This window comes from Aulostomus chinensis, chromosome 15 (assembly GCF_037954235.1).
Source record: "Aulostomus chinensis isolate RoL2024-O1b breed Wild chromosome 15, RoL_Achi_v1.0, whole genome shotgun sequence".
Lineage (NCBI taxonomy): Eukaryota > Metazoa > Chordata > Actinopteri > Syngnathiformes > Aulostomidae > Aulostomus > Aulostomus chinensis.
Window position 1 is genome coordinate 18,268,160 of NC_141334.1, and position 12,579 is coordinate 18,280,738.

A 12,579-nucleotide genomic window follows, 5' to 3' on the forward strand; every position below is an offset into this window, starting at 1 on the left:
GACATGTTGTGTGTGAAAGTACCTGAAGTTCATTTTCTAATCAAATCCTCTTCACAATTCCCTCTCAATACCTTTACGACACTTACACACAGATCATCCCAGACATTTCTGTCAATCATAATATTAAGTTCCAATGTGCCACTTTTCCTTTACATTCTTTGTATTTAATGAATGAACGGTACAAGCCATTTATTCGGTAGACACATGCTTTTTAGTTGGAAATAGAGTTTCTGCAACCGCAATAAAATATTCTTCCATGTCATTTGGGGCTCTACTGATAAACTCCTGTTCTTTCTGACTGTGATACTGCGTCTTCATTGAAAGTCTTCATTGCAACCTTTTTCTGGGGCTGGGTAAAAGACGAAGCTGAATGTTTGAAGTCCACGATCCAACGGGTACGTCGTTGTGCACTGCGGCAGAAGAAAGCGCGCCAAACCCAGATGTTTCTCGTATTTATGATGGTTTCCTTCACAGCAGGATGAGGTGGATGGGACCAGCGTGTGCTGTGTAATAGCAGCTGCGTCCCACAAGTCGAGTGGGGCTTCGTGGTTATCAGCTATTGAGGGTCCATGTCAGGGACCAAACAATCGAAACACCAGGACAAAAAAATGGATTTAATTCTTCAAAAGGAGTGAAGTTTAACAAAAGAAAATGAATACAATCAAACCGACAGAGTTACAGGGCCCTCAAAAGAGATCAACCAAACAAAACTCTACTGAACATGAATTAAACCACACAGCGCAACCATGACGTACATCAGGCGTCATGTAGTTTGATATGTTTTATTGTTACACGTGTAATTATTATCCAATTGAGATTGTTATGAACATACATGAAATTCTTTATGAAACCACGACACAACTCAAAGAAACCCATTTCTCTCTCTCTCTCAGGCACACACACACACACACACACACACACAAAACTCAGACTCACGCATGAACACACACATGCACTCATGTATCCCCACAGACAGATGATGGCCTCATAGCCCAGGGACCCCTGACACTTTAATGCAAACATGAGTACTTGTACTGGAGTAGAAAGTCTCAGTACTTCTCTCCTTACTAAACTGTTACTCTTTGACAAATTAAGGATGGATTAATTTGTTTATTTTTAAGATGATTTCCTGTCCGGCGTGTAGCGCTGCCCTCTAGTGGCCACATGAGCTCCACACAGCGAAGGCAACCCTGGAGATTTACGAGGTTCCTGAACTCTCAATAAAATCATGACGTCATCTGGATGATCTGAAGTCTCAGTTCATTAACAAGCTTCATTTGTTTCAGATTGTTAAATGTTTATCATTTTAATACATTTTAGTAGAATGACGATCAACAACATTGCACCGGCTCCAGGAAGTCAACAGGTGAAAGCGAGAAAGTCACACAGGAGGGTAGTGTAATAATAAACACAGAGGAAATGTAGTTTTAGTTACTCCCTTTTAATTCAAAGTAAAATAGGGATATAAAACGATTAAAATCAACATTTATAGACTGCAAGATAAAATATGAACATAACCTGAAAAATAATGAGCAAGGTTGCCTTTACAGTGGCACTGAAACTGTACATTTCACCACTCTTTTCTATTTCAATCTCTTTTACAAACTTTTAAACTGTTTGTACGGGGGGGGGGGGTGGATATGAAACATACATAAACACATAAATCAACCACAAAACTTTAATTGTTTCTCCAATGGTAGTTTTCTTCATCGGTGAGGAGTTGGTTTCAGCGGACGTGAACAGACAAATTAGAGGGCAGAGTTTAGCAGAGTAACACAGCAGAATACATTCTTTACACGTGAAAGCAAATACAGCTCTAGACTGTAAAGTAGCTCACAAGGCAACAACATGTCAGAGGAAGAATCTCTGACGGCGCAACTCTGTCTCCTCCTCGCTGAGTCTCCATCAGCTTAGAAGCTGAACGTGTCTGGTTGGCTCATATGAACAGGTAAGCTGTTCAACACGCTAAAAACATGACCTTTGCTGTGTTGAGGAATGTAAAAACATCTGGAATCTGGATGTGATACAAAGAGAAGGAAGTTAGACTCATGGAAGCTTGTCGTGCAAAAAGTTGCATAAGAGGGCAGCGTGAGGACAAGTGAGCTTCACATTTTGGACTCTTTTTTTTTTTTTTTTGCAGAATGGAAAAAAAAGAAAATTACAGAAGCAATAGCACAGGAACAATTTACTCATCCTGATTACATCATTCAGATATTTTGATTTTGGGATTCTTCAGGCTTTTGGTGCTCAAACAGACTTTTCCTTAGAAGGCATAATCATTCCTTATGCATTTTCTTGACCAAAAACACATTAATATCATGAAAAGTGTGTGAAATAAAATAAGCTGTCTGAATGAAAGCGGGTGTAAAACTCCACCTGCAGGAGTTCCCTGGTATTGCACCAAACGCGTGGAGCCTCCTGAAACGCAGAACTAACTCAGCAGTTCGTCCGAGCGGGATTCCCACGACTGTGTAAAACTGTCTAGAATCAGTCCAGAAATGACAGTGGAGTCTGATTTCTCCTCCTGCTCCTGAACCCAACAGAACCAGTCCAGTTCATAAACAGTGCCGAGCAGAAAAGAGTCCAACTGACCTGGACTGACTACTGGAACACTGACAGCTCAATGACTTACGAGGACTTTTGTTATTGTTTAATCGGCTGATTAAATTCACATCTATTCATTCATGGTTTGGTCTGTAAAATCAGAGAAAACGACAATTTGTCCATCGGTCTGAAATTCACACAAAGCAACAAATCCTCAAAGCTGACACAATAAAACAAGTGAAATGGACACGTGTGAAAAAACAAAATGTGTCAGGGGCAGCACCCGACACCCAACCAGAACCAGGTGATACACCAGACACATAGGTGCTGGTTACGAAGCATTCGGTTCAAAAATAAATACTCTATCTATATACTGGTGTCTAGTTCAGGTGAAAGCCGTGGAATGTAGGAGAATAGTTTCAGTGTCGTATTCTAAGTTCTTTTCTGTTCATTTAGAGCTTTACAATTAACAAATGACATCATGAGAGTTATCTTTTATCAAATCAAGAGGCATGATTTCAAAATTAAAAAAGATCAACGGGAGGAGCCTCTTTCTGACGCTGTGGTAAAATCATGTCCGTTCCTGTGAGGAGACGTTTAAAATATCCTCTCAGATATCTGGTCCACCCGCTGATGGCTGTGTGATGAGTTTCATCCAGCCCAACACTGAGACAGCATGAAAGGTTGTGAGAGACAGACGCACGCACACAAACACACGCGCGAGCGCGCGCACACACACACACACACACTCATGAATTCAGGAATTTGGTCAAACTGTATTCGCAAAAAATGATACTTAAGTGCATCTAAAGGCTGACTTTTGCCCCACTGAACTGAATCACCATCAGTTTGATATCTGACTGATCACTGGCTGAAGTGAGAACGCGGAGCTTCATGACCAGGCGGTTTGATATCGAAGCGCGTCTATTATGAACTGCTGGGGATGTGTGGACAGAAGGAGAATCTAGCTAATCCTTTTGAGTGAATTCGAATTTCAGCTATGCACTAAACATCGTTTCTGTGTGTGTGACAGAGAAATTAGCTCACTAATGACAGGTCGAACCAGTCTGGCTGGGATAAACGCCACCCTGTTGGTACTTCAAGGTGTTTGGAACAAAGGACTTGCCAGTTTGCTCTGAGTCTTTCCTGACAGTTTAGTTCCCTTCACACGCTGCCAGATCTCAAAGCCTCACACACACACACACACACACACACACACACACACACACATACACACATACACACTTCTTGAAAAACAGTGCATCACATTCTATCTTGATGTGAGCCACATCCTGGTCACTAACACCCTCCTGCTCTCTCTGCCCTGTGCTGGGCTCTAGCTGTCGTCTTCATGGGTCTGGGTCTTCTCTGGGTTTGAGGAACCTTCAAAGCGCTGGGAGGCGATGACTGCTTGGTGGGACATGCTCTTCCTCACGATGTCGCCCTTCCTCCAAAGGGTGATTTCCTGTAACGAGATATCAGATTCGATTACACACCCACACAGGAAAACATTGTGTTGATCAGTTTTTTCAGTCTTTTTAAATCAAGCACTTCCTATAACAGAATTAGGCTCTCCAACTGCAGTAGCGTTGCCAACAGGGGCAGCACTGTGCCAAACAACGGCTAGTCCTCCCTTAACGATGGCTGTTAGCAGTAGCCAAGCCAATCTTTGGTAAACATTCTGCTTCGATGAGATGTGGACCGATTTGGACAGAGGAGGACACAGTACCTCACTGACATTTGAGCTGATGAGCAGATTTCTCAAAAGCTGCAGAACACAGGAGAAAAACCGAGTGTACAAACTGTCTACAGGCTGTCAACGGTCAGTTGGATGTCAGATAAAACCAAGAAAACTTGGCCAACAGGAAGTCAAACTCAAAGTGCAAAATAGTCTGAGGAGAGCTGAGGCGGAAGTTCATGACGGAGGGTGAACTGGTTGGATGAGCTGGACAAAATTCTAGGGACTAGATCAGTTGCTGGGCCCGTGGATTAAGTGGTAATGTCATCTGTACCTCAACAGCAGCTCTGCCGATGGCGAGGAGCCTGAACCGTAACCACACATTTCCATTTATTATGCTGATGACCAAAGCATGTCCCATTAGTCTTGTACCTGCGCTCCTGTGCGTATTTGGCTAAAAGTTGTTGTTACCTTGGGCACACTCGCCCCAGCTCCATCTCCTTCACTGCACCATCTCTCCCTCCATCTATTCTCTCCTCTCTCTGTAAATCCTGTTTGTTTTTTTGCGACCTGTCCCAGCTTTACCCCGCCTTCAACCGTGACCCTAGACAGGATGAGTGGTTAACAATGGATGGAAGGCGGAGAAAAGATTTCCTGAAATCCAAAGTTCCTGCCAAATTCTGACCAGTCACAAAACTGCAATCCCGTGGTGTTGAGGGCGTTTCAGAACCACCATTCATGTTCACATGGCAATACTGGCAGAACGAAAGTCCACCAAGCGCAACACCCTACATATAATACTCACTGAGTTCGACTAAATTCAGATCACGCACAGAATGCAAGCACAAACCCTAAACATGGAAACAGAGTGTCAAAATCAACAGAATCTGAGCAAGTTTATAAACCAAGAGGGCAGAGAGTGGTGTGTCTGCACCGGGTACAGACGTTAACGGCGTAGCAGCTGGTCTCGCTCTTGATGCCAATGTTGATCACTCGAGTCACATCTGCTTCGCTAACACGAGTAGCTTCTCTGCTTGAACAGCCACAAGCATCCGTGCTCGGCTCGCTGCGGTCAACTTGGGTTCCAACAGTGGTCTGCGTCTCTTGTCCTGACAGCTCCTGTTGGTGGCCAGGTGTGGAGACTATTTGAACCCTTCACTTCACCTCCGTTCCCAACCTTGCCCCGGCAGTAGAGCTGAGCTTGATTCATCCCATCAACCATCGATGACATAGGCAGATATGAGTGAATGTGACTGTGTGGCGGTCTGACATAAGAGACATTACAAGAAGGATAAAACTGACTGGGAGTCTAAATGTGGTTTACAAATGTTCATTTTAAAGTGACAGCAGAGTTTGAGAAACACTGGCGGAGGAGGACAGTCAACAACTAGATAAGAAATTTTTACAGTGTAGAAGAAATTGCAAATTACAACTCTGTAACTAATCACTGCCGCTCTTGCAGGTATCAGGGGATCGGGACATTTTAATTCACTGATAAATCTCAATTCCCTGAAGAAAATCCTGAAAGAAACCCATGCGACGGCACGCAGACACGCGGTACACTGAGGTGGCGACTCTGCTCCTCGGTGTCGTGGGAGGATCCCTCAATGAGTCCCTCTGAAGGACCGCTCCAATGTCCTGATTTGCACAGTATTTACCAAGAACTCAGTCCTCCCTTCACAGCGTTTTCATTCGAGTTTTGTTTTCGTGTGTTTTGTACAGTGAGTCCTTCTTAGAACAATCAGGCCCTTGAGCGGGCTCGTGGTTTGGTCAGAAAAACAGCTCCGACTGTATGTCAGATGCTACAATTAAAATCTCTCATAACAATGGAGACAAGTTAATGCAGGCAAAGACAGTTTTAGAGGGATTCAATGACTTTTGACCAAACTATGCTACACAGCCCATCCACTACCATTCATTGTACTAAGCTAACTAGCAGTCAGCTGTGCTCTGGGGTTATCTAATGCAACAGAGAGGGGAGGAGGGTATTCATTCTCTCGTCTGACTCTAGGAAGGATAGTGAATACTGAAATTTTACAAAAAGTTGGTGTGTTTCACTGAGAAGTCCATTCAGGGCCACATCGGAAGCAATACTAGACAAATGCTGTCTTCTGCTCATCGGAACTTTATGTTCAAAATCACTTGAACATTCCATTATGTCTGTAATATTCCATCAGTTACCAAGACCGTTGTATGGACCCAAAAAGTTCCGACAGAGGGCTGAGGTGACGCTGTGAGAACCCGGGAGCCTCGCGTGTGTACCTGCTGTTTGAAGTAGCGCCGCTCCTCCTCGTCAATGAGGACCAGGTTGAGGTAGTACCGCACGGAGAACTTCTTATTAATGTCCCTCATGGTGGGCGTCATCTCGTAGCCTGCTAGAAACAGCCTGATGGGGATGGACTCTCCTGCAGCACCGTAGGTCAGAAGCAGGGTCAGTCTGCAGCACGTTCACACATAATAGAACCACGGGGAGGAAAATCGTTCCTCCTACCTCTGACCGGTGCACCGTCCATGATTTCATACTTGGCTATGGTGTCGTTCTCGTGGTACACATTCGGACCCGTGCCTGTTGTCTCTCGCTTGATGATGTCTATCTCCATATGTTTGATTTTAATCCTCACCAGCAAAAAGTAAATCTTTCCCACAATTACGTCTTTCAAGTGATACCTGCGAACACACGACATGATGGGTACAAACCAAGCAACTTGTTTAACAGGAAGAGTTCAAACAGAAATTTGGGCTTCAGTGTGGATTATTCTACAAAAATCATACTTGGACTTGTTGTACTCAAACTCTATGTGTAGACAGTCCTCGATCCCCACTTCCATCTTGATGGAGGAGTTGATATCAGGGTAAGTACTGAGCGTGTGAACCACAATGTCCAGCTCTTTGCTGATGTCGTTCAGTCTCCGGCTTACTGTGGCCCGCAGGAAGTAGCTGGGGGGAACAACAAAGGTCATGATGCTCGGATCACACAATTCACACGATAACACTAGAGCTAACAAATGAGCCTGTTAGCCTCTGCTGCTCAATACAAATATTACGAGATGGATCAAAAAGTGTAAGTGCGCTTTTCTGACCATATCAGGATTACAAATAAAATAATTCTCACACACACACGCTCACCGTAATTTGACATTCTGACCAGTGTAAGACTCGTAGGGTTTCTCCACATGTGTGAACTCAAAGTCAAACGTCTGAGACTGTGTTAGCTCCCCTGGCCGAGCCAAGTCTTTGACTAGGGACACAAACTCGTGGTGGTTTCCTCTGTCGTAGTACAGCTCTGCAAAAGACGCATCAACGCCATCAGACAGCTGCAGCGGAGCAGTTTCATGCATTCTATAAGAGTAAGAGCAAACATCAACGCTGACCACCGCAAACAGCCAAGAATTCATCAGAGGGATGCTTGTCTAGACCGCTGTTGAAGTCTTTTAGCTGTTCTACCTGACAACGACTTCAGTTTGTGGAGACTTTTTGAAGTGAGCAGACAAAGGGGAAATAACACAGAGGTGATAAAGAAAAAGGAAAAATACATTCAAAAAACAAGAAGGAGGGGCTGCTAGAACGGAGGGGGGGTGATCTTTTCTTTATCGCGCAGGTCCGAGCTCGGATGGCTTCAGACACCACCAGCTTTGAGCCATTACCTTTCTGGATGTCTACTAAACTTCACCAGAACACAAGTGAAAATTCGCCATGTCAAGGCCACTTCAGACCACCACCTGGTTCCACAGTCATGCCTGTGTTAACAGAATCAGGGTAAGTGAAGTACTAAATGTTCTTTAACTGCAAAAACTACCAGGATCTGAGTTTTGATGAAGTAGTACGATCCGAACCTGGTGTTAAAAAAACGGACTAACTAGCTTCTTAAAGCTAGTCAATGCAGAATTAAAATCAATTACTTTTATATGTTTGGTCAATTTAATTAGTAAAGATAATGGCATCTGATATGTCGATAATTCGGCCTGCACCCATTTCAATGATCAGTCATTTGCATGCATTCTTCTTGATAACCAAGTAAGTCGTCTCATATCCTTCATCTCATCTGATGACTTTTTAACCGCATCACGCCACACTTCTCTTACTGCACCTTGTACAAGAACACAGGAATGTTTCAGAAAATGACTTGTGACTTGGCCAGTGTAACTGAGCTGGAACCCTCGACAGCACAAGTACCTCAAAACTGAACTGGAATCCGATTATTTGTGATATTCTTAATTCAAATTGAATCCAACAAATGCAACACAGCTGACAGCTGACCATGATGGGGAGGGTTCTCAACATTTCTGCATTCCTGTAGAGGTACATTACAAAAGCTGGTTGAATAAATTCTAAGTTATATTTGATGAATGGAATATAAAGTTTTGGGTTTGTTTTTTTTTTTAAATACACTTACCGAATCGATTATTAGCTCCTCAAATCATAATCTTTAATCACTGTGCCGCAACTTGACAATGATCTGGCACTGGCTAAAACCCGCTAGCTAAAACTCACTCTGATTTTGCAAAAATATCATTCCAGTGAAGCCTCTCATTGGTGTAAAAATTATTTCAGTACTGCAAAAATACCTGCGCACAAAGATGGGAGCACTTGCGGACGCAGCTCTACGGGTGTAGGGTTATGGGGAAGAGGGACCAGTGATGCTTCAGGTTCTCATGCTAAAAAATGCTAAGAGCTCCAACTTCTTCTTATATCATGCAATTAAAAGCACGAGTAGCTACAGCCCTGGGTTTGGAACTACCGCAGATATGCAGGTTTGACACTGTTAGACCAGAGGAGCGCAGTATTTTAAAACAATCGGGGTCAAAGGTCAAAGAAGCAGCTAACCAATAGCTGGTGCGTCAGCTGACATGTTAGCTAGCACCCACATCTGTCACGAGACTTCACACTTCAGACACTTGTTACGAGACGCCGCGTGTGTAGTTGTGTGCTGGTGTGACGCTGAGGCGGCGGACCCGTCGTTTATTCTCATTACCCTAATTAACTCCTCCCTGTGTGTGTCAGTTGTATTTAGTAGTGTACTCTTTAGCTAGCTCTTTCACGTCTCCTGCCAGACTTTGGCTACTTCTCTGAGCGGGCTGAGAGCGAGGCGCGGGCCCACCAGCCGCTCACCTATCTGGCCGATGAACTCTATCTTGATGCCGTTGTGCTCCAGCCTCTTTCCCGGGTACTTGAGCGTTACGTTGACTTTCCCAGACACCGTTTCCCCGTCGTAGAAGAGAAAATATTTGTCCTTCCTGCCGTCTTCACTTTTATGCTCCGCTTTCTTTCTCGTCTCAGCGTCATTTAGAACTATATCGATGTCCGCACTTTGTCCAAAACCAAAGAAGCTCATGGCTGCTGGTCGGCAAACCTGTCTTGCACCGAAACCGTGTAGTTTGGCGGCGAGATGTACAGTGCTGCCAGCCGCTTCCCAGATTGTTGATTTCCAGTTACAACCTGACGATTGCGCATGCGTCGTCAGTCATGTGACGCTTCATCAGACGACTGTTTAATTTTCAGCCGCATCTTCTCCTCTGTTTTGTCTCAAAACATCACCTAATCTAAAATCTAAGCAACGCGTAACGACTTCAAACATAGTAAAGTATCTTGTGCCGTTACACCGTTTCTGCACTTTATGACGAGGTGTCAAAAGACGTAAGGAAATAACAGGACCCAGCATTTAAAGGCTGCTAAAGGGCAAACAACACCTCTGCAGCAGTCAGACAACCAGCCAGCAGGAGCCGTCCTCCCGCCGGGAAGAATCACGTCAGTCTGTTCAATTGACGTTTTACATTTTTCACAAAAAGATCAAATTGTTGTTTTTTTTTAAACTAAAGTCTCAATTCAAACGTCATGATTTACAAAATGAATAAATACAGATAAACTGAAGTCTATCATGAAATTTGGTGAAATTGGTTGAATAATAGGTAACCAGGACATTACGACTACACAAGCTTTATTTTAGTTAACGTCGTCTTTTATAAGTCCCACAGCGGGAACATTTCCTGTATTGCAGTGACAAAAGGAACAGCAAAACTTACAGCATCAGTCAGAAGTAAAAACAACAACAACAACAACATACAAATACACAAACCTGCAATATGAAAATACGAAAAGCACACACGAATAGGAACGGAACATACGATGGTAGACTAAGAACAAGAACAGGGATTCGCAGCTTTTCTCCATCTGATGAATGAGTTCAAGCTTTCGCTGGGACCACGTACGAGTGTGACATCACGAACGTAGAGTGGGGCAAATATCCCCGGGATTCATCCTGCAAGTTTTCAGAAGCTTCAGCAAGGATAGAAGCTTCTTAGGCTGTAATGATAATAAACTGAACAGTGTAGAAACATGAATAAAAAAGTACTACTGGGGTTACATTGGTATAAACATGTACTGAGACTGTGCTACACTTTTGGGACTGAGTTATTTGCTCTAAAAGACTTTGCCAATGAAGAATTGGAGACTAGAGAGAATGATTGGGGATGGGGAGTCGTTTTGTGTTCCCCCATCAACCACGTGGCGTTCATAGACATTTACCAGAACACTGTAAATGGTTTGATTCAATAAAACCAGTTCAGAGGAAATTAAGAGTATTAAAACAGGTTTTTTTTCTCAAGTGAACTGAATTGTGAACGTGGGAATTACCATAGTATGATCACAAAGACTCCTGGAAAGTTAAAAATGAAGAATTTTCCAATCCGGTTGATCAGATGAATGAACTCTTGAGAATGAAATCATTACAAAGATAAAAGATTTATTATGGGATGAATTGATTTTTTTCTCTCTCTTTTCATGAAAATAACTCGGGATGCTGTACCACTTTTTTAACCGAAGGGGGCAGGCTTGCACAGTTCTTACATGTCATACGAGCTGAATTCATCTGGCTGAACGCTCTCCACTAATTGTGATGACACAGTCCCGCCACTAGAGGTCACAGTTGTATCACAGCAGCAGATGATCAATCTGGATGCCTCAATTTTGTACCGTAATTCCATAAATTTCCATTTCCACGTTAAATAAATCCTCCCAAACTTTACAAGGATGGTATTCTCTTTTTTTTAGGACCCTTGAAACATAAAAAGGGTGTGGACGATGACGGTGGTCTCAAACTTGATCGATCTCTTTTCAATATTGTGTATCACCTGCCTGATTAGTTTTGCCTATATAACTCCATCATAATAATCCTCACGATGGGAATTAGAAAACAGTCATATCGAGTTATTTGTGCTAGAATTGAGACAGAACACCGATTCACTCTCAACTTAAACTTGTTCTACATCGAAGTGCCATGTGGTGAAATTCTACAACTCCGTGTCAAGTTTGAAGCCTCCCTGAAACAACTGAAGAGCAGATCAATGCTGGGTTAAGAACGGGAGGTGCAGCTGCAGCTCAGCGAGGATGCAGGAAAATGTTTTGTCGACGCGTCCGTCGCTCATCTCGGTGTCCCGGGATACTTTCGAAACAAGCTTCATCCCTCTGTCAAGTAGGATTTTTCTCTCATTTCGTTCTACTCCTCTCGTACTGTTGCACTCAGGCTTCAGTCCACAATCTAAGACATACGATTTCTGTGGAGAAACAAATTCAGAAGGCTTTAAAAAAAAAACAAAAAAAAACTATTAATCGAAAACTTCAAAAAACAAAAAGGGATCTCTCATTACCTTTATAACTTTTTTGGGGGGGATTTTCTTTCAAGAGGCTGTTTTTGGCCCAGCTGAAAACCTCCCTCCCACCATTTCCTGTCATCGCTCCACTGCAGACTTCATAGAAAAGGCATCACATGCAACAATTGAATACTGTTCAATTTAAATGGAAAAATCAAGATGGAAAATTTCCAGTCACAGCTTTGATCTTAAGTATTTGGTTCATTATTTGAATTCAAAATAAGAAATCTGAACACAAGCAGCTGCAGACAGACCAGGTCATCGATCGTGATCGGAGCATCCAATACCACCGACACACAAGATGCACTAGAGGGAAAAAACTAAGAATTTTTCAAAGTTCTTATTTTTCTATCTCCCGGCGTTTTCGGACCCATTTGAATTAGCAGATTAAAAATTGATCGAGTATTAGCTGCTTTAATTTTTTTTTTTGGGGGGGGGGGGGTTTATGGAACCAAAAAACACATACAGTACTTACAAGTTGCACAAGAATCCTCAAATGTGTGCTGCTTCCAATCACGTTTGCAGCTATTGCAGTTGTGTCACTTGGATTTGTGAGACCGACGCGCAAGTGTGTTTTGGGTAGAAATCCACCGAAAACACTTCAATGTAGAGAAAACAGCTGCAGGTATGAAAAAGACACAAATCCATCGCGACAGAACATTTTCCTGAATTTACTGAGCCAATGAACACAGCAGCGTGAGGGTAAAAGGG

At 43.1% G+C, this 12,579-nt stretch overlaps 1 protein-coding gene across 1 annotated transcript; it reads right to left on the reverse strand.

Annotated features, from left to right (window-relative positions):
- Positions 1-1,414: 1,414 nt before the first annotated feature.
- LOC147249042 (vacuolar protein sorting-associated protein 26B-like) lies at positions 1,415-9,674 on the reverse strand. The gene is made up of 6 exons (XM_086227024.1): positions 9,332-9,674; positions 7,349-7,505; positions 6,995-7,159; positions 6,714-6,889; positions 6,485-6,627; positions 1,415-4,009 (listed from the first exon to the last, which is right to left on the reverse strand). Exons 1-6 carry the CDS (start codon positions 9,552-9,554, stop codon positions 3,881-3,883), a joined length of 993 nt encoding a protein of 330 aa, XP_086083150.1. The 5' UTR covers positions 9,555-9,674; the 3' UTR covers positions 1,415-3,880.
- Positions 9,675-12,579: the final 2,905 nt, after the last annotated feature.